The sequence below is a fragment of the Colletes gigas genome, unplaced genomic scaffold (genome assembly GCF_013123115.1).
Source record: "Colletes gigas isolate AHSC1104 unplaced genomic scaffold, ASM1312311v1 Colletes_gigas_Sc00018, whole genome shotgun sequence".
Taxonomy (NCBI): Eukaryota; Metazoa; Arthropoda; class Insecta; order Hymenoptera; family Colletidae; genus Colletes; species Colletes gigas.
The window spans coordinates 4,722,704-4,746,293 of record NW_025106647.1 but is presented as its reverse complement, the minus strand read 5'-3'; the positions used below and the strand labels follow the sequence as shown (position 1 = coordinate 4,746,293).

General features: G+C 41.4%; 1 protein-coding gene across 2 annotated transcripts in view; it reads right to left on the bottom strand.

Annotated features, from left to right (window-relative positions):
- Positions 1-23,590, bottom strand: part of LOC122400412 (protein groucho-like) — a 106,353-nt gene that overhangs the window by 46,087 nt on the left and 36,676 nt on the right. For both annotated transcript variants that reach the window (XM_043401866.1, XM_043401867.1), the window contains exons 2-3: positions 10,571-10,668; positions 6,389-6,452 (exon numbers count right to left, since the gene is read on the bottom strand). In XM_043401866.1, coding sequence (XP_043257801.1) covers positions 6,389-6,452; positions 10,571-10,668 — 162 coding nt within the window. The remainder of the gene's footprint in view (positions 1-6,388; positions 6,453-10,570; positions 10,669-23,590) is intronic.

Genomic DNA, 23,590 nt, shown 5'->3' with positions numbered 1-23,590 from the left:
GAGGAGACCGTTTTGTAGCGTCATTACTTAACAGTCGACTCCCGGCGGTGGTCATTTAGCATCGCGCGCGCGTTCGCTACCCATGATGCCGTTCGTCGTTTGCGTTGCGCGCGCAACAACCTTCCGCCGGCTACGGCGTCTTCCCGCCGACGGCAATTTAACATCATTTGCCAGATTTGTCCGTGTCTTGCTTCGTTATTTCGACGTTTTTTTTTCTTTCCAACCGGCACCGGCTTCGGTCGTCCTCCTCTGCCTCCGCGTCATTAACATCCCGGGCACCATTAATCTCGAGAACGAGCGCCGCGCAACACCAGCCTGAACTATATCTGCCCTCTCGGCGCGCGGCTCTCTGCACTTTCCGCGGTAACGCGTTATTAATTATCGTTAATCGCGATAAACTTAATCGAGTCTAGTTGAGTACACTCCAGAGACACAGGAGCGAACGAGAGAACGCCGGGGCTCGTGCACGTGTGCGTTTGCACGACCGAGCGAACGAAACTGAGAGAGAGAGAGAGAGAGAGAGAGAGAGAGAGAGAGAGAGAGAGAGAGAGAGAGAGAGAGAGAGAGAGAGAGAGAGAGAGAGAGAGAGTGACGGAACGCGCGAGTGAGCTACAGGAAGAGGGGAAGGAACGAAGGGTAGCAGAACGCGTGCAACACGCTCGAGAGCCAGGTACAGGTTCTTAATTTTACGGGCCATTAGCCCCGTAATTACACGGGCGAATTAATTGCGTCGTAAGTAAGTTATTCCACCCGAGGGAGAAGGGGGGGGGTGGAAGCGAGCCACCGTGCGGGGGGAGGGGGGAGCGGAGAAGAAGGAGAAACGCGGGAAGAGGGCAACAGAGGCGAAGAGGGCAGGAGGCAGAGGTTGTTAAGATCAACTGCTGCACCGGGAACAGGCAGCGACGATCAGCGGCACCGGCAGCAGCCCTTAGCAGTAGCGCACTCTGGACCAACTTCCGCGACTCATTATGGCTTGCACAACAAATTAACGTGGCGGGCCTCGACCCCCGTGCACCGGGCGTCCTTAACGTGGCGCTTGTTAATGAACTCGACAAAGAGAACGAGAAAAAGCACGCGATCTCCCTCGATTCGCCGCCGCCCCCACCTCCACCTCCACCTCCTCCTCCTCCTCTTCGTCCTCATCCACCTTCTCTTGCTTCGCCTCTTCGCTCCGCCTTGGCTCCGACACCCCACCGAGATGTACTCTGTACACGTCGTTTAAGCGAGTTAACAAGCGGCCTTTTGTTAGAGACCAGGCCTTTTTTACTGCCGCCGGTACTATTGCTCGAACAAGTCCGCGTGAGAGGGAAAGAGATCTTGTTAGGGGGGATAAATGATCGGGCCAAGGCGTGCCGGAGGTGTAGTAATTCAGCCCGACAAATTTTTATTGAGCGGACGAACGAGCACCCTGGAAATCGATAGGCCTCCCAGACTCTCGTGGAAGACGCGTTCGTGTACGGTTACGACGCGAATAGGCGGCGAGGAACCCGTAAACCACGTAATTGGTTCTACGGGGACCAGTGTTTCCCTAAAACTTTTCCGAGTGCGGTCCACTTGGACCGAGCACGCAACTCCGGCGCAACCAATAATCCTATAACCGTACCCTTATCGATAAGCAGAGGCAGAAGGGGTAAACGTAGGTTTAAACGTAAAACGAATTAATTACGCGACTTACAGTACACCTTTTTTTTCGAAATAAATTTAATCTCGATACGCTAACAGCATTATTATAATATTCGTCTAGATCTTCACTTCTGTTCCCCTGTTGCTGTTGTTACTGTTTGCGTAAATTTAACCATGTTGCTCCTTTGATCCAACGTTCTAGCTGGCTGAATACGCGACAGAGATGAATTCTTAGCCTCTGTTACCTTGGTCGCTACATCCTTGCCTCAAAGTGCCGGATTTAGCTATTTAATTTACCACCCACCGATCCTGACATACCGACAATTCTCAAATCACCAAGTTCTATCTAAATCTGTATATACTTGCACGCTGCGCTACTAAATTTCAAGCCTTCATCTTCCGTGTGTCTATCTATTAGTGTTATAAATCAGAAGCAACTGCTATCAACCATGCCTTTAAAATTACTTACAGAGACTCCTACACTCAAAAATTCCTAGAAAAGGCTTAACAATTGGCCTTGTAGACTCGACTACACCTCTAACAAGTTGACACCAAATCAAATATTATTTCTACATGTAGAGATTATGTTTGTTTCTTATCTGTAGTCTCCCAACTGTTAATTATAGTTGGTACATTCGGAGGAAATGTAGAGTGTATATTTGCCACCACAACCAAAGGCTACCATTAATAAACATCTCCTGTTTTTACACACCTTACCTTTCTTATCTTCATGGACCCTTGTTCTTGGTTTCTTCTTATTCTTAGGACAATAATATATTCGCTTAGCTTTTGGTAGAGGAGTTGTAGTATTCAACCAAGCCCCTTTCCAAATTTATCCATGCAGCCTTAACTGTAACAGCATCTTCACACTAAGGCGAATTTTTGCTAATGCTCGTCTATCTTCTCCTGGACCTGTTTCTTCGCCTATTACACATTCCCACAGTCCAGTAAATATAAAGTGCGTTTTTGCAGCATCACTCGAATTTTCCGTAGACATATTCTTATCGTCTTTATTCCGAATTAACTTATAGTCCAAAGAAAATAACAACGCAAAGCACAAAGAACCATTCAATATCGCGAAAGTTCACAGACACATGGTTTCATGGAACACTAAATTCCAACAGAAATATTGTACATAAAATAAGTACTTTATTTTTTAGCGCCCTGGGCTCATAACACTTTGTATTATGGCGAAGGATTCCTATTATTAATTAGGATTATAAGTATGGTGAAAAAGATATGAATACAGTGCGTGACCAGCAACACCATAGATGGCGTGTATGTCGTTTGGTGTGGCGGCAAATATAAACCCTCCGTGATTATAGCCTCGTGTAAAGAATTCCAAGTCCAATCTCGAGAAATAATTTTTTTTAGCTCCTTGTTGAAAGATAATGTTTCTTATATATGGGTGACGTGACAGTCGATGTGTTAAGAACTTAAATGGTGGGAATACCAATACCAATACCCGCCAAGAGAACATTCTGTTCCGTGGCGCAAGGGAAGCGTTATTATTATTATTTACGCACGATTAAAACGCGAAACGGTTGGAAAGGGATAAGGGTCTCCTGGCGGCATGCGCGCAACGGTCGCGATAATATTTACGGCGACGTTCGCGGTATCTAGTATCGTTTAGCGGCGAACAATGCGTTTAGCGCACGCTACGCGCAATAATAATGTCTCGTGGCCAACGAAATCTACATTCCACGGTAACAGAAATTATGAGACAGAACGTGTCTTAGGGAGTCGCGAGCGACCGTACTTCGTGCCGATAAATCTCCGAAGTCTCTCTCTCTTCGCGGCAACTTCCTCCGGCGGCGACCGTGTTGGCTCGTTCGCTTGATTAATCGTGTTTAAACTAGTCGCCTCCGCGCCAATTAAGACTGTACAACGGTACGCGCAAGAAGAGCAAGAAGGTACGGGTAGAGACACTCCCTCGTGTACGAGCAACTCGGAGAAAAACAGACCAGCCTCTGCACCCCCTTTATCCCCGGGCGCCAAAGGCAGAAGTACAGCCAACGGGCGCTGCCAACCACGCAAGGGACAACAATAAATTAGTATCGGCCCGATGCACGCCTCGAACAAGATACTGCATTTACTTACCGACTTGTTCGCGTACGTTTATACAATGTGTCGCGCTACGATTCGGCCTACGCGAATTTCGACGAAATTATCTGGCGATTCGTGGGCGGCGTATCGACGCCATTTTGGAATGAAGATGCACGCGTCGAGATACAGTCGAAAACTTAAGTTGGGAAATTATGGAACATCGACGGTACTTAAGAAAATACAAAATGGAGAACATATTGGTTGGAAACTAGCGTCGATAAGCCGATTCGGCGTCTCTTTGAAGCTTCGATCGCGAGCTGCCTATTCGCACGTGGAATCAAATTACCAACTACCGAACGCATGATCGATCCCGGGACCCACGCTGTTACTCGATCTTATGCACACGGTCTATCTCAATTCACTTTCCTTGTTAGACGCGACTTGCAAATACTGGTTTCGGCCTTGCTTTCGACGCAATATTAACGGGTTCGGAGTGGTTTTTGAACTGTTTCCGAGCAGCTCGTTTAAGTTCTACTAGCTCCAAAATGCCCTAGCAATTTTTTAACAATCTAGGATTGGCTACCATTTTTTTTTTCACGCATTTTTGATAATTAATAACTCGGACAAAAAGCTTCTGCTATTACATTTTCGTCTTATTTTGGCTCGTAGAGTAAAAAAGCTTATCGTCAATAGCTGAACACTTGGTACGTATCAATTAATGGAAATATATTAAAAGGTGCTCATAACTAATCGCGTTAACGGTATTTCTAATTAGTAATAAAATACTAACTAGTCTTGGACACGGATGGCTCTGCTCAGGCAGTCGGACATGGGCATCAGCAGTTGCGATCGACAATCGCTTTCAGATGTGCTAATGCCTTTTAGTGGTGCATGCAAATGCTTCTTAGATAGCTTTCGATTGGGATTTTGCTTGGAGGAAACCGCTTCGCTAAATTGATATTTATAAGACGAGTCCAATTACCTCTGTCGAAGCCAAACGCGTAATAAAACTCTCGCTATAAAAATACATTCATCGGAATGTGCGAACAGAAAAAATAATGTTGGAAATTTTTACAATCTACTAACGAGGTCTAATGTTTCGACAAAGCAAACTTTGCTAATAATATTATTATTCTCCTTTTCATTATTCGTGTTACATATTCAATAAAATTGTTTCAATGACACTTTTCTAATATGCGTCATTTTATATAAAAAAAAGGAATTCTTCATGGCAAGAAACTATTAATTTAATAGTTATTTACAAAAACATTTCACTACGCGGCGACTCACATTGAAAGCGAATAAAGAAAAAACAAATAATAATTAACAATTGGTATACAGCACAGTCTACTGCAATAACCGTATAAATAGTGGCGCTTATGACTTGGCGATATTTTCATTTACGCCATCTTATTGTTTATGGTAAACCATACATTGACATTTAACATTCATTTTCTGCGATCATTAGTTTCCGAGATGCTCAAGAAAATGTGTCTTTAACCCCCAACTTTGGGGGCGGAAAACCTCTTGTAACTCCGTTATCATTTATTAATATGTTATTTTTGAGTTCAAACTCGCAATCAACGACCACGTAAACCTTGCAACGCCAAGACTCATCCAAATCCAAGATACCTTTATACTTTAGTCACAATTTTCGGGGGCCGTCACTCCCCGTGCTCGCCGCCAGAGGGACCGTTCCTCTCGCAAGCACTCGATCGACTCCCAATATCCCGGGTGTCTAGAAAAAACGTTCTCCCTATCCTTTTCTCTCCGTCTGTTCCACAGGACCCCCCAAAATTTTATTGATGATCGCGATAAGAAAAAAAATACTGTAAACATAACACGAAAAAAAAATCGTGTGAAAAAAACGGAAGAAAGCGCACGGCTGGTGGTTTGGTCTTTGCGGAGCGAACGGGGGCGATTTTGCGAACGGTCGGGAACGATTGCCGCAATATCAGCGTCGATTAATTATGTCACCGGATCCACGATAAACTCTCCCTCCCGGTTCGCCCTTCTCGCGCACGCAGTCCAATTTCGCGAGGGTTAACTGACGGGAATTTACCATGAAAACACCCGGCAATAAATCCCCCCTTGCGTGCGGCGGAGCAACGCGGCTCGGATTTCCTCGCGGGACGCGCGCGTATCGGTATAATTAGACTGGTTTACGGCGGTCGATCGTCGGGGAAGCATTCAGGGTACAAGCCAACGAGGGCAACTGGCTGCATTATCCTTCAGCGTTGCTCGGTCCGCCGCCACGGGAGCTGTATTGCTTTGTCATTAGGTGTCCGAAGACGAGCGTTCGCGGTCGCCGGGCCAAATGGTCCGCGGCTGAATCGATGAGAACCGCTGCCCTCTTAGAGCCATTAGCTATGCACAGTAGGTGCGCAAGATAAATATACGGATACACAGAGGCGCGCACGGTCTGCGGCCGAGCGTGTACGTGAGGGCGAATATGCGAGGAGCGTGAGCGCGCGCGTAACAGGCCAATGTAAAGTCGGTGCGGCGAGGATGCAATTAATGCTAAGAAGCCGAGGTGGTTTAGCGGTCGAGCGAGCATGATTATCCTGGATAGGGAAAACGAGGGACCAAGAGACCGGAGGGAGCGACAGAGACACGCGAGAACGGAGAAAGGGAAACGGAGAGAGACTACGGCGAAGACGGGGAGAGAAGGGTACACGAGCTTAACCGGAATTAGTGTTACAGAATGGTGATTCCTTACCATCACGTAATGTCGTTGAATCTCGATCTTCTCCGTGGCCAGTTTCTCGCACTCGAGTTTCAAGCTGCGAACAGAGAGAAAAGAGAGGCACAGATTAAACGATGTTGGGCAGGGAGGATATCGTGGCAACGTTTCCCTTATCGTTCGTGCACGTAATGGTCGTGTGCTTACGCGATCCGCGCGGAGTACAGTTAGGGCGCGTTAAATTCGAGCTACCTTTACGACGAGTTTTACGCTCGCCAGCGTTAACGTTACGTTAATATTAATTATCGCCCCGGTTATGCATACACGTGAACGCGCATACACGCGAAACCGTGTTCGACGTGTCCCGAAGGTTTCGCGATCGAGCTCCGTGCATTAGAGTTATGCAAATGTTTTCAAGCGTTTCCACGGCAGATTTATTTATCGATACGGCGTACATTTTCGAGTCGAAACGTTTTTCAACGCTTTCCATCGACCTTTCCCACCGTGTAACAAACGACATTGCCTCCTTGCTTTCGATATTTTATCTGCATTAAAAAAAACATTATCATATTTTAAATAGTTAATATTTTCGAAAACAAATTTGAAATTTGAAGTGCTCCAGTTGGGTGACACACACTTTATACTGGGTGTTCGGCCACGCCTGGGAAAAATTTTAATGGGAGATTCTACAGGCCAAAATAAGACGAAAATCAAGAATACCAATTTGTTGATCGAGGCTTCGTTAAAAAGTTATTAACGCTTGAAGTTTCACCTGTAGAACGGCAATCTGCGAACAGCTGCGTGCGCGCACAGTCGGAACTTTAAATCTTAATAACCTTTTAACGAACCCTCGATCAACGAATTGGTATTCTTGATTTTCGTCTTATTTTGGCCTCTAGGATCTCCCACTAAAATTTTTCCGAGTTTTTCGACTTTCGAATATATCTGATAGGCGAATTATGGTATCTGTCGTGACAAGGTTTGACCACCACTGGTTTCCTTGCCCCACAAAGTCTAAAATCGTCGCTATTGGTTCCTTTTGGAAAAAGTATGCCTTGGAAACGATAGGACCAATCCAATTAGGTATCTGGTAACTCCTCGGGGCGTAGCGGGTAGACTATAATCCTCTTCAACTATTTTTACCGGGTAAAAGACACTTCCCTGTCGACTAAGGGCATCGTCCTCTTTCACATCTTTTTATTTTTCTTGTGTGACATGGACGGACACGTTTAGACTAATAAGGGTGTAATCCAACCTTTGTCGGCCTTTTCACTGCCAATGAAATCTATTTGCCTTTCTCTTTCATCCTCGCGTCTACTTTCTCGTTCTTAGGGTCTGGCAAGCGTGTGTCACGCTGCGTATCGTGTGCTTCTCTTTTGTCGTTCGACGAAACACGTTGCTTGACGCGAACGGTCTTTTGGACGCGTGCGTTAAGGCCTGTCGACAGCCACGACGGATAAGTTACTCGCGACGAGTCGAATTTCGTTCGCTAAACAATCGAAGTTAATATTTTTATCATCGATTCTTAATCATGCTCGTTCTTAATCAGACCTGTTTAATTTTATACCGGAATATGTACGTTTTAAATTTTTGTTCTAAAATCAATAGGGCTGTCGAGGATAAATCATCGTTCAAATGTAAATGAAATTTTTGAACGTACCAAGGTGGTCTAACTTCTTCATATGAAGTAATATCAACTAAATATTTACAATTTAACAAAGGAAACATTAAACAATTACATCAAGTATTCGATATACATATAAATACTACTGCTACTGCGTTTCAATAAGTATCAAGCACTCTTGCAAATCCCAGATTTAAATGTCTCGTCTGAAAATAGATTGACGTTAGTAACTCAGACGACTCCGGCTCGTCCTAGTCTACTCGTCGTTCTTATGTCTGTAATAACAACGTACATCCGCCGTAGACGCAGTGTGTATGATTTCACCTCGTCTCTAACCGGTTGGAAAATATCTCAAATAATCCGTCCAAATCACAATAGCGAACATATGTTAACCTCTTAAGCTCGATATCGATATACTGGCTGACGGGTTTGCCAGCTCTAAAATTTACCTTTGAGATACACGTGCTCTTAAAACAACAATAACAACATCGCCTTATTATCAAAATATTTTTACGCGGAACAAAATTAGGTCAAACTGCTCTCTTAACGCGTCGACTGCCAGTTTTTCCAGTGTAGGGATATCCTTGACATTTTTTCAAATTCTAAGAAATATTCAACGGTTTAATAGAGTACTATTAGAAGACGTTAATAACTTTTGTTTATATCTTTGAGTATCGTCAACAGTTTCGGAAATAATTTGGAGTACTACATATACAGGGTGTTCGGCCACCAATGGGAACAATTTTAATGGGAGATTTTAGATACCAAAATAAGACGAAAATCAAGATTACCAATTTGTTGAGGGAGGCTTCGTTAAAAAGTTATTAACGTTTAAAATTCCGCACGTACTGAATTTTTTTCTCGAAAATGCGCAAGATTTCGAGGGTATGTTTATTCACCAAAAATGATTGCAATTGAACCCCGCAACCGAAAATAATTTTTCCAGAATGATTTGAAAGTTTTCTTTTTCGTCGAAAAATTTAGGCACCTAATTAGATTTTCGGTAACGAATTTTTTTCTCGAAAGTGGATAAGATTTCGAAGGTATGTGTATTCACCAAAAATGATTGTAATTGATCCCCGCAACCAAAAATAATTTTTCCAGAACGATTTGTAATTTTTGAATTTAATTGTTAATAACTTTTTAACGAAGCCTCCATCAACAAATTGGTATTCTTGATTTTCGTCTTATTTTGGCCTCTAGAATCCCCCATTAAAATTTTTCCTAGGTGTGGCCGAACACCCTGCATAGATGCACGACCTATTACTCGACCTTTCTGTTACAAGTTAACATAAAAGAATAAAAAAGTCTGTTTCTTCGTTCGAGCCCTCCCAACATTAAAAATCAAACGAACAATGTTTTCGATTAAACAACTGAAACGCGTGGCATCGAGAGACCCTCGGACGTCTCGCAAAGTGCACAAGGAAACATCGCGTGATACTAGCATAGGGGTTGAACCCGAGCAAAAATACCGTGCTCGAACACGACGGGTATCCGTAGCACGAAGAAAACAGGCTTCGATGTCCCATCGACCACTTTAAAGTGCATATCGCGACTATTACTATCGTCTCCCGGTCTCTTATATTCCATCGACTGGGGAACCGCGCTGCGTGCGTCTGCCAACTTCAAAGAGCCAAAGGTAGGGTAGAGAGAAAAAAAAAAGGAAAAAAATAAAAGAAAGTACGGAACGGAACGGGACAGTAAAAGGAAAGAGCTTGAAACTTCCGACAGGAAACTTCCACGTAGGAACAATGAGAGTTTCGATCCGCGAAACGTTGAAAAATGCAGCACCAGCCAGCAGCCGGGGGCTTCCTTAATTCCGTATTCGCGATGGCTACAGCGCATGGGTATCATTACGCGTCTGCCAATAGCCACGTTGTCGTAAATCACTTATGGCTTTTGCAGATCGCGTGCAACCGTGGAAGCAGCTGCGCGAATTCCCAGGCTCTTTCGATTCGCGACGTGTACCTGTCCGTGGGACGTGTATGCAGCTACCGAGACAAAAGGAGAACCGAGGGAAGCCGCGACGAGGCGGTTGCAGGTGCCGCGTTCAATCGTTTTACGACTCTGCTCTTTTCGCTATACGGGCGATTTAATAAACTTATTCGGTACGGAGAGGGCCTTCGTTCGGATCTGCCACGGATGGCAGTCCTTTTATTTTCGTTTTATATATATAAACATTAATTCCCAAAGGGGACGTTCCGTAGCTCGTAAAAAGACCGACTCGATGGACGTCCAAGTTTTAAGGGCAACTGTTTTTATACTCCACTTCAGCGCCGACGAGGCCTCTTGCTGATAAACGTCCCGCACGTAAACGCTGCTTTCAACTCGAATCCCGTTTCATGTCGGATGCTCGACTTTCAACGTTTAACGCTTTCGAATTCGTCGATCCACACTTCGAACGCAAAACGACGAGACGTTAATTGGCAACTTAAGGGGTGGACGCCATCTTGTTCGGGACTCCGGCGTTTGAGGATTTTTTTTCTAATTTTGTTCTCGTATTTTTCGAGAATAATAATCGAGCGTCCCATTTTCTGCCAAAGTTGTCGGGGAAACGTTGCCAGTGAAATTAAAACGTGTCTGTTTTTACTTACGCGTGACATTGGTTCTGCAAAAAATTAAATTCTTCTTTGATCCTATCGCAAGACTCTCCGACTGTGAATTTAATCTGCTGTCCGGGCTGCGGTGGACCCTGAAATAAATTTAACGAAACCAATATTAGTGACGAACGTCGATAAGCTTGTTGTTTACGATCGAAAATACACCCATTCGGGTATTTAATCTTTCCACCGTCGAGGAAAGTTCAGCGAGCCCGTTAATGCGTTTTATAATGCATATCTGTTGTAACAAATTGCAACGTACTTCGTGAAAGGAACGACTGTAGCTGCTCGAGAGTTTCTAACCATGCTGTGCGTGATATCGCATTATAACGCAGCAGAATGTAAAACACGAACAAACTTTGCTATCTAAACTTTGTTCTATTAATCGTGGCGCACGTTACACGGAAACCACCGACGGAAGATTGTGCATCATTATATTTTTAGCCAATATACGTGTATTATCTCACCAATATACAGTAAAAACGGTTACACGTATGCTCGATGTGGCGGCGAGCGCTTAGACGCAGGAACTGCTGCTTGTTTTCATTCCGAAGATCGATTTTACTGAATTTATGCGCGGAAAACAGGGACGCGAGTCGACTATTCTCCACATGAATAAAATATCTCCTCGTGCGGGACTCCTCTCACCCACTCTTTTAGATATATTTCTGGTTTTGAATTATTACTTTCAAACATTGCGTGCGTACGTGGTGAATATTTATAGATCCATAGTGAGATGCGTACTATCGGAAAAACGATTGGAAATTCAAACAAATTTTTTGAACCCATTATGGATTTTTGACGGATAATAATATGGTGCTCGTATCGATAAAATAAATAAAGAGGAGAGGCAGAAATTTAATTTTAATCGCGAGAGACCTGATCTAATTTACTGACGTTTTACCATCGAACGTCGATACGGGTACAATATTAACGCGGAATGAATATAACAAGATTTTCTTCACGAATATGTGCATAAAACCAAAATCAAGAACCGCTTGAAAATTAGAAATCTGAATACTATCGTGTAACTTGTTTGCAACTTCACCAACAACTTCAGTAAAGACATTCGACAAGTTAAGTAGCCTTCGTTTTAAGGAGGCTTCGTTAAAAAGTTATTAACGTTTCAAATTCCGCACGTACTGAATTTTTTTCTCGAAACTGAGCAGGATTTCGGGGGCATGTCTATTCACAAAAAATTAGTGTAATTGACCTCCGCAACCGAAAATAATTTTTCCAGCACGATTTAAATCTTCTTTTTCGTCGAAAAATTTCACACCTTGTCGAATTTTTTTCTAGAAAGTGGATAGGAATTCGGAGGTATGTCTATTCACCAAAAATAATTGTAATTGACACCCGCAACCGAAAATAATTTTTCCAGAACGATTTGAAATTTTTTTTTCGTCGAAAAATTTAGGTACCTAATTAGATTTTCGGTAAGGAATTTTTTTCGCGAAAGTGCGTAGGATTTCGGCGATAATTGTAATTACCAAAAATGATTGTAATTGACCCCCGTAATCGAAAATAATTTTTTTAGAACGATTTGAAATTTTTTTTTCGTCGTAAAATTTCACACCTTGTCGAATTTTTTTCTAGAAAGTGGATAGGATTTCGAAGGTATGTCTATTCACCAAAAATAATTGTAATTGAGTCCCGCAACCGAAAATAATTTTTCAAGAACGATTTGAAATTTTTTTTTCGTCGAAAAATTTAGGTACCTAATTAGATTTTCGGTAAGGAATTTTTTTCTCGAAAGTGCGTAGGATTTCGGCGATAATTGTAATTACCAAAAATGATTGTAATTGACCCCCGTAATCGAAAATAATTTTTTTAGAACGATTTGAAATTTTTTTTTCGTCGTAAAATGTCACACCTTGTCGAATTTTTTTCTAGAAAGTGGATAGGATTTCGGAGATATGTGTATTCATAAAAAATGATTGTAATTGACTCCCGAAACCGAAAATAATTGTTAATAACTTTTTAACGAAGCCTCCATCAACAAATTGGTATTCTTGATTTTCGTCTTATTTTGGCCTCTAGAATCCCCCATTAAAATTTTTCCCAGGGGTGGCCAAACACCTTGTATATACTAAACGTATACTACAAAACCAAAACGGAGAGTGGAATTCGAGAAAATCGTGAATGATCATAAGAGAAAGGAGGTTACAGTACAATCGGAGGATGGATAAAGGTGCTAACTAACATTTCTCGAAACATTGAGACGTTCGGTGAGCGAAGGTGCTAAGAGCTAGGTCCAACTTATCATCGATCACTTATAACGATACTGTGTTTATTTTCGTAGATACCCGGACGAAGGCGATAAATTACATTGTCTGCATACATTTTAGAATAAGAAACTAAAGTTCGCGTTGAACAAACAACAAGGGCGAAAACTACCCTCGATCTTGTTCGAGCCAAAGAATGAATTACGGACCAAAACTTAGACGTTAAATATCTCTGTAAATAACGAGCATTGGCAAACAAGCTCGACAAGGAGTCCGGGGTTTCCTTTTGCTCTGGAATTACCCGAAACGATTTCGAACAAAATGGACGACTCCACAGGTGCGCGGGCATTCGTCGCAAGGAAGATCGCGATTACGTGCAGACCGTTAATTCGTCGTAATTTATCGGCCGTTCGATCGAAACAGTTGATGGATTTCGTCAAAATTTCACGGCTCGTCAACGGGCATCGATCGTGCTCGTTAAGAGGGTTTTCGAGCGTCTCGTCGAAAGGAAGATAGCGCGGTGCGCGAACGCGCGTCAAACCACGGCCGGCGTATAATTAATTTCGCACAGCTGTTCACCGTGCAGAAGCGGAATGGATGCAGGAAGTAATGCGTTAGCCGATTCGCGAGTAGAGGGGAATCGGACGGGCGTAGCGAAGAGGCCGAGGGAGGCGTTTGCATGACGCTCGAGCAGACGGTAAACGGTAAACGGTAAAAGACATCTAAACGCCATCGGCAATCGTGCACGCGCGGACGAGCGCACAATGCAACGCATAACGCAACGCGATAACAAGATTGCTGTTGGCAGGTGGAATTCCCCTCCCCTCCCCTCACCATTCCCTCTTCCGTCCTCGATCCTCCCCTCTCTGGAGGATTCCAAACGATTCAACTCGCGCGGAGAAATTTCTCGCTCGTTCGAGCGGTCGACGAATTCGCGTTGCGCGCTTCCGACAAGGAATCGCGTTAAGTGCTGTCTGATAAGCAACGAGACTGGTTCTCTGGAAATATCGACCGACGACTCAATTACGGATCAACGCAGCAGGTTGTACCGATCGTAAGAAGAGAAATTAGAGGAGATCTGGGCTAGAAGCTCCGGGGATTTGTTCCGACGATTGTATCTTCGAGATGAGAAAAGATAGCGTTGTGCTTTCAATTATTTTCAAAACATAAACTCATTGTCGAATATCCCAACCGTCTCATGATGTTACAAAAATCATCTCCAGTGACGACCGGATATGTCTAACGTTTCTTTCCTATTATCGCCATGGGTTCTACGAACTCATAGTGTTTATTATTACACATCTTTTGTCGTATTCAATTATTCAATTTCAATATCGTTCATTGTTCTGTCGTTACAAATCAAATAACATTTAAGAACGTGTTGTAATAGCATTTATTAGAATATTTGAATATACAAATATTTGTAAACATTGCCACATATGTAAATTGGAGCATGTTGTTATCGTAACAACTTACCCCAAATGTATCTTTTACAAATGTAAAAATAATTCCTGTTGCGTTTTAGCATGCAACATAATGCTACTGTAAAAAAAAGTGGCTTCTAATATGCCACTTAATTATAACCAATGCAACGATTACGCGTTATAAGTTGTATTCTCGCATTCTATACAGGGTGTTCGGCCACCCTTAGGAAAAATTTTAATAAGAGATTCTAGAAGCCAAAATAAGACGAAAATCAACAATATTAATTTCTTGATTGAGTCTTTGTTAAAAAGTTATTAAAAAATTAAATTGAAAAATTTCAAATCGATCTGGAAAAAATAGTTTCAGTTGCAGGGGTCAATTACAAGCATTTTTGGTCAAAAGACATACCCCCGAAATCCTACGCAGTTTCAAGAAAAAAATTGGAGTAGGTGTTGAAATTTTTGGGTGAAATTAAAAAATTTCAAATCGTTCTGGAAAAAATATTTTCAGTTGCAGGGGTCAATTACAAGCATTTTTGATAAAAAGACATACCCCCGAAATCCTACGCAGTTTCGAGAAAAAAATTCGAGTAGGCGTTGAAATTTTTCGGTGAAATAAAAAAATTTCCAATCGTTCTGGAAAAAATATTTTCAGTTGCAGGGGTCAATTACAAGCATTTTTGGTCAAAAGACATACCCCCGAAATCCTACATACTTTCGAGAAAAAAATTCGAATAGGTAGACAAATTTTTCGGCGAAAGAAAAAATTTCAAATCGATCTGAAAAAAATATTTCCAGTTGCAGGGGTCAATTACTAGCATTTTTGATAAAAAGACATACCCCCGAAATCCTGCGTACTTTCGAGAAAAAAATTCTGTACGGGCGGAACTTTAAACGTTAATAACTTCTTAACGAAGCCTCCATCAACAAATTGGTATTCTTGATTTTCGTCTTATTTTGGCCTCTAGAATCCACCATTAAAAATTTTCCCAGGGGCGCCCGAACACTCTGTATACTTACGCTAGTGTAAATATAATATAATATATAATATTATATTATATTATATGTAACTGAAGGTCATGCACGATTCACCGAAGTCGGGATGACCGTTCTGACGTTATCGGTGTGTTGATTAATAACGAAATAATAATTTAACTTGAAACCTGATTGCACAACACTTATGCAACTCGTAAGATCGCGAATTATCAACTCGAAACTACCACTGAAAGTAGAGTTGGGACGGATGCCTCATAGAATATTCTAGTTATCTAGTCACTTTTTAGACACGCCTCGCGTATCTCGAAGTTCATTCGGAAGCTAATTCGACGAAGAGTATCGACGTTAGAGGCTTTCGGTGTTAATGGATAGCCCGATGAATGGTTAAATCGGGCCGCGTATATTATGCACAGGAGATACGAATTCATTCGCGCTGGCTCCAATTCAAAATAGACTGCGAACATCTGTACGGGAAGGAGTGACACTTTTGTGTCGATCGACCGAATTAGATTCTATGCAGTGAACGACACGCGGTGTGTGGTCGATAGTTCGTTGACTGTGTTTCAATCTACGGTGACCGAATATAAGTATTGGCACACATGGCGATTCTCGAAATAAAACCAGTTATAGACGCGGGAAAAATCAACGCGATCGGTTGACTTTCGCCCGTGGTATAACTTTGTTGCCCCACGTTCGAGTATAATAGGTAAAAATAGACTGTGACGTACGCGGTAGCGAAATAATAGTACAGGTACATTTTTATGACGAGTTTCAATGTGAACGTAAGTATTGGCACACGGTGTTGTCGGCGTACTCGAACAGTTGAGCTACTCGGTTCTTTCGAGATCTCGGATCGGATCGTTTATTCGAACTCCACGCGAGAGGTTTAATTTACTACGAGGCTGGAATTATTATTATTAAAAGACGAATTTCGTTTATATCGTCGTTATTTAGAACTTTGCAGTAGAAACGTTATCGTTTCTATATGGTCGATTCATGAGAAAGCGTGGTAATTTTGTTTCGAACTCGTTAACAGTTTGAGTGCCGGAAGTGGTCGCGAAAGTCTATACGAAAAGTGCCAGGCGAAACGAAATCTATGCCAGTGGAAGCACGATCACGCTCAAACAGTTAAATATCTTTATACGTTCCATTGGATTGCACATATCGTGTTATTGAACTAAACGCAAGGGAAGAATAAATCAAAGTTCGCGTAAAACGAAACATGCGTTTTTTATAACGGTAGTAATTTATTGGCAATTTTTGCCTTCCGGTTATAAAGTTCATTATATGTGACATCTTCTTCTATATTTACGTTTCCTATCTCGCGTTACCTGCCTCGTACGTAATCACACCCTCGTCTTATCGTATACTGCTTCCTACGTTTATTCTAATCTTCTTAGGAACATATATCGCTTTTTACTTTATTTACTTTTCTCAACCATTTTACTCTTTTATCTTCTTTACCATTTACTATTTTCTCTAACCTTGCATTAACCTTTACCCTATTACATCCCCTCTATTAAATCTTTCTAATCTCCAATTTTTGTTCGTTCCAAATACCTCTCGTAACTTTTCTATCTTATAAAGCTTATAAAACCTAGTATATTTTACTTTCCGGATGCCGTAGCGATAGAAATAGTATAAAAGGAAATACGACTATGAAAAGATTCAGTATCCATGTATACGTATTCCTTTTATTCTTATTTCGTACCTTCTGTTTTTAAAGCAGGCAAAATAAATCTCACAAAATAAACGTTTGAATAGTAACGTAGCGTTATCTGAAACAAACAATTCTAATAAATCTACAAGTAACGTAATCTTAGTTTTATTACTACTACCAATCATCAGAGTCTCGCTGATAAGAACATTTAATCGTATCGAGTGTTTCGCACGATTTATTTCCAATTCGTTAGTAAATTTCAAATACCGTAGCTTCCGAATTATCGCGTCACTAGATACGCAACTTACTATTAACACTAAACCTATCGCGACCGGTCAAATGACGTAAAATTTCGTTTAGAATTTCTAACACACAATATTATTTTAGCGCCATTTAACTTCACGACTTTCCTTATAGCATACGTGCAATGAATTATACAATATTCACTTCTATTCTTATTGTTTGTTTCCTGAGAAAAATATGTAGTGTGTTTTGCCTACCACGACCGGTCGTCTGACCGGTTGAATGATTTATATTTGAACTGAACAAAATTTGCTACCAAATTCTGGTTAACTTCCGATGTAAATAGAAAATATTATATATGTATAGCAAAGACGAAAGGAGAGAATCTTCAGTTTCCACTGTCTTAAAACAGTCTAACAACGCCTATTAAAAATACTAAAAGTTTAGGCGCGTACAGTTCCGAAACTGTTAGTGTTTTATGCATTATTGAGCCGTCGTTGGAAGCGGTCAACCTTCCCCTTTGATATGGTTTTTGGTTTTTGGCGATCCGATTTTTCGTTTTCGAGATATCGTAATTTATGTAAAGGGGTAATTTTTCTTAATTCGACTATCTCTGTCTTCGTCTAACGCGTCACGTCGGACCTCTCTTTCTCGTACGTGACTCGTGACCGAGTGGCCGAGTGACCTAGTTACTACGATCACGTGCGGTCAACGACCTTCACAAGGCCGTAATAAGAATGTAAACAAACACTTCGGACCCTTATATCTCCGAATCTAGCCATCACATCGACTTGAAATTAAAATCGCTATATCTCCGGAACTAATAAAGCTATCGACTCGTTCGAACGCTCGTTTTAAATGGCATTTTATCCTCTATCCAATGACTATATCAGCTATTATAATTTATGCTGTTTTCTATGTTTATTTTCACATTTAGTCTGACGCTACATATCTAAAGTAGTTTCAGCACTTGCTATTGATCATACGACTGATGTGCCATAAAACTGGTCATTTGACCGGTCATGGTAGAAATGAGTATATATGAAGTGCCGGTAGGTTTAGTGTTTAAATACCTATATCAAATACAATTTACTCCATTTAAAAATTATATGTGCAAGTTAACATTTACATAACGCAGTGCCAAAATTCGAACGCTGTTGCTATTTACTCAATCTACTGTCTCGAATAATTTTATATACGCTTTTTTTTTTAATTTCATTCGAGAGAAATAACTATGAATAAAATAATAAACGAACGTTGAAAAAAATTCCACGACTCCGTGATAGCCGTAAACAAAGAAAAAACCATGAAATCCGAAAAATCCTACGCGCACGTTTTGGGAAAGCGATTACGCGAAATGGATCGTTCGTTCTATTCCTTTCGAGGCGGAAATGTATACACGTATCCTCCATAACCGTCGAGAGTTTGGCATCGCGGCGACGGGTGCATTTTACCGTGAAATTCGACGGTAAATTTCGCTGTCGAAACATTTGCGTTTCCACCCAGGACACCCCGTATAGGGAGCCTCGTTCGTTACATCGCTCAGCATGCGCACACGATTACACGGGGCGTACAGTCGGGGCCGGGGTACAGTCAACACGATCTCGACTGACTGCAACGGCTCGCAGAGAGAGAGCAAGTGTTAATTACATGTTTGCGGTGTCCGCGAGGATTACACGCTACAACCGAAACTATGAACTTGCGAGCGGCGCACGCGTGTTGGTGTGCGTCAGAGTGCACGTGGGTGCCCATCGGCTTGCACGTGTGCGCGAGCCTGATGGTGGGATGTCGCTGAAAGAGAGAGAGAGAGAGAGAGAGAGAGAGAGAGAGAGAGAGAGAGAGAGAGAGAGAGAGAGAGAGAAAGAGAGGGTGTTCTGCTAACTATGTTCGTAGCCCTGCCTACGCAGGCGTCGTCCTTCGACCGACCTGTAGATCGTGTCGGATACGCTCTCTACAACCCGGAGTCACGTTAGCCGAGGTGTATCTCTGTTGTACCGATGAAAATCGATCGACGACGTGGAGAAAACGGTTCCACCGAAGGAAATCCTCCCTCCTAAATATAGCACACCTATGCACCAAGGATTGGAAACCGTTGCAAGAATCAACAAAATTTTACGACCGACTAACTTCGATAGGAAACACTTTTTGGCAGACTATTGTGTAAGGATTGTCGAGGATGGTCAGAGGCGTATGGTCGGATACAAACACGTGGACAATAAACGTAACTATATAAACTACATTATTTAATATTTACTAACTATTTAACATAAAGAACAAAAAAGAAAGACATAAAACGTAAACGTGATGAAAGATCATAAACGTAAAACTGTGACTGCTCTCGATTAACGTTCGATGCAGAGTGACGTTCCTGCAGTCAAAGTCGACCCTTCCTTATTCCTATCTTGTAATAATGATCTAAACAAAACGCACGTTCGAGGCGCAGCCCCCCGAACGTATTTCAGCTTAAACCTAAACGCCTCACTCGATACCTACATCCAAACACATACACTTCTTACAATTGAAAGGGGCTGAAGAATCGTAGGGACTTGTTCATGCCTCACCTTGTACAATGACCCGCATAATAAAGTGATCATCCTATATCGTATCGTAGAATATCTTAAAACTTTTAATGAAAAAGGTAGGATATTCTACGATACGATATAGAATATTTATAGTTTTTTTATAAAAAAAAATACCAAATTAAACAAATAAAAAATGTGATTTACAGTAGGAGATCCCCTTAAGGGCTCTGTGCATGTGTTTCTACGATTCTGTTAGAAACGTAGAAATAAATGAATGCCTGAAGCAGGCCATGCGCTTCTCCTTGGCGCGTTTCTCCCTCTTAAAGGAGGATCGGCCAGGACACTTGGAAAATGAAGGACCATACTGTGAAGGGTGCCCTCACGACCCTGGTTTTCTGTCTGGGTACAGAACTGTATTGGCTTTTGCCGTGAACACAGATAAGATAGTTTTAGAAAGTCCACCGTGTGTCGATTTTATTAAAACGCCCGATCGCTATCCTGATCCTAATATCAACTTTTTTTACAATTCCTAATCGCGCAGTAGGGCAAGGTCCCCTAAAACCGGACAGCAGCGATATCTTTAGAGCTCACAAATACATTAGTGAAGGTCGTGTTACACTTATTCATCCTTGATTCATTTCTCGAACGCTTTCAGCACTTTTGAAAGTTAACTTTGTTAAATTGATAATTCAGGTTTAACTATTTAATCCGTGTGCAATTATCATAAATCATACGATTGATGGAATAACATCAAATAAATGCAATTGAAATTCTCTTTCGATGCGATCACGACAAAGTGACAAGACGTTCGGTATTTCCAGGCATCGCCGCCAACAACCTATTCCTCCGACAATTTAACAAGCACTTTAATCTTTCATCCTCTGGCGGATACGCGACAAACATAAATCAGATTATTCCATGCAGATATACTCTTCCTTTCGGAGAACGCTAGCCGCGAAACGAACGCGCCTTAATCGCGTCAATTATTCTACGGAACCTCGACTGCCGCTCATAAATCTCGCCGGGAAGCGCGACCGTCTGAATCCTGGCGATCGCTCGCGCCGGCTCGATAATTCGCGAAACTCGGTTGATTACTCCGCCGATGGTGGAAGAAAACAAAAAGGTTGCTGATTAATCAGCGTCTGGATCTAGACGGGCCGCGAAAGTTCCACGAGCGAAGTGTATATTCTCGATCGAGCACCGGAGGGGAACAGTAAGGAGCATCATCGTCGAGGAAGAACGCTAGCCCCGAGTTATCTCGGGTTAAGCTAGAAGTGCACCGGGTACCTCCCTGACCTCGATCACAATCGAGCCGTTGTAATCGAATGAACCGAGAGACCGAGATCCCTTCTACAGTTCAGCTGTCGACGAACTGGATCGATCGCGGAATCCGCTCCGGGTCTCTCTTCGCGCGAAACACTCTCTTGCGGTTTCCTCTTCCCGCTATTTCGCCCGTACTTCATCCCCGCGAAACGGACCCCGGGATCGTCAGGGATTCCAATAAAGTATTGAATCCGAGCGCGAAATCAAAGCACACCGGTTAGACAAGAAGAACCGACCAGAAAAGAATTTACAGTCGAGCCTTCGCGGATCGCTTCGCAATTACCAGATGTTAAGGGAGAATTCCTCGTGTAACAGCGTTCAAATTTAAAGTTTCCTTTTTTATTTTTTCCTGCGAGGAATTAAAAGTTCCATTGTACTAGACTGTTGGATGACCAATAGGCCAATCATCATCTGTTAGTCACAAGGCTCGTTTAGTCACTAGGTCTAAGAGTTCTCCTCCCCTTCTATTGCTAAGACATATACAGGGTGGTCCACGTAATTGTTTCAAGTCATAACCCCGTTATTATTGCATTTACGAAAAAATGCCAAAGGAGAAAGATAAATGGTTCGAAGACCACTACATCTGTAGGCCTTTAAATTTTTTTTAGATGCAGCAGTGCAAGTGCAATTAACAATTCCATCATACTTTGAATAGAAATGCATTTTTTTCTTTTACACAGATCGATTCTTCTGTTCATTCTACGTAAAAAATGATTAGGGTACCATGGCAAAAAAATTATTAGATCTCGAGATATTTTCAAAAAATGTCTTTATTGAAGAAGATTCATGACTATGTTGTAAAGGTAAACATCCTTTCGACATTGTTATCATAACAGAAACTGACATTTCATCATTCAGTAGCAATTCACATATCGTAACTCGAGTACGAAAACTAAGAATTTGAAAAAGTGCGGTTTCTAAAAAATAAGTTTTGCAATAACGTTATCGCAACAAATACATCAATACGTTGGCCAGAGCCCGTTCACCTGATTTAAGTCCCCTTGACTTTTTTCTGTGGGGTTATTTGAAAGATAGAATTTATTCAAATCCCATAGATTCTGTAGAGAATCTGAGAGAAAGAATCATATTGGAATGTGCAGCAATAACTGCAGATAATTTAAACGCAGTCAGGCAAACAATAAAAAAACGTTATCAGAAATGTTTAGAATGTAATGGAGAAGCGTTTGAGCATCTTCTTCAATAAAGACATTTTTTGAAAATATCTCGAGATCTAATAATTTTTTTGCCATGGTACCCTGATCATTTTTTACGTAGAATGAACAGAAGAATCGATCTGTGTAAAAAAAATATGCATTTCTATTTAAGAAAATGATGCAATTGTTAATTGCACATGCACTGCTGCATCTAAAAAAAATTTAAAGGCCTACAGATATAATGCTCTTCGAACCATTTATCTTTCTCCTTTGGCATTTTTGCGTAAATGCAATAATAACGGAGTTATGACTTGAAACAATTGCGTGGACCACTCTGTATATCCCCGAACCGCAGGACCCAGGATACAAGAGTTGCACAAGAAGTCTTAGGGTGTTAACGCCTTGTCCAAGAGTCAAATTCCATTGCAAATTCCGTTACTCTTCATAGTTGAGTTCAGCGTGAGTTCAACGTAATTGAATAAACTCTTATAATACAAAAGGAGCATTACTTGACTACCCGGATTCCAACAAAACTTTTAAGGACGCGAAGAGAGACCCTCGAACTGTACGAAAATATTCTTTAAGTTCATTTTTTATTATCTTTTATTAAATTGAACATTTTTGTACGATGGATACTACGTTGTACGTATGGTTAATATCGTTGGATAGGGTTAAAAGACTTAACTACTGTTTAATGAGAGATAATGAAAGATGGACTAAACAAATATTTTAATAAAGTTTAAGGGTCTCTCTTCGTGTCCCTAAAAATTTAGTACAATGGAACTTTTAATTCTTTACGATAAGAAAGGAAACTTTCACCGTCCCCCCTTACTCTACTTTTACTTTCAGAGCTACGATTTGAATTATTATGTCGATGTGTTTAATTATCAGGCGTTGGTAAAAAGTCGAAATTCGTGAAATTTATATCGTCGGAAACAGTTTTTTTTTTTTTTTTTTCATTTTATTGGTAGAAATTCGCGAAAATTCGTAATACCAGAATATTCTGCAGCCAAAATTGAGAGCGATATTAAGAGAAAATAAATGCTGACACTTTTGCCAATATTCACAGCGACACCCGGCGAGATATATAAACCGTTAAAACTGATATTTATTCTATTTTCCAAAAAAGTACGCGGCGGTAATGTTTGAATAATTACGAAATTCCGAATTTAAACATTTTTCGTCGGAGAACAATTTTCGTAGCTTTATACCGAACCTCGCGCGAAAAATTAACATAATACCAATGCCAACTTTCAAACACCTAGTTAAATAACGCTATTTTAATTAAGAACGCTGTAAAATAACACATACACCATTGAATCGAGTTGTATATTAGTTTCTTTCCCATGGTTTTATAAAATTCTTCATTTTTGGTCAGTTATAAAAATCAAATATTCCTACATTGGTATAGTCCGGGCTAGGCTATAGTCAGGGCCGTACGAAGAAATGTTTTATCTAGTGTCGCCA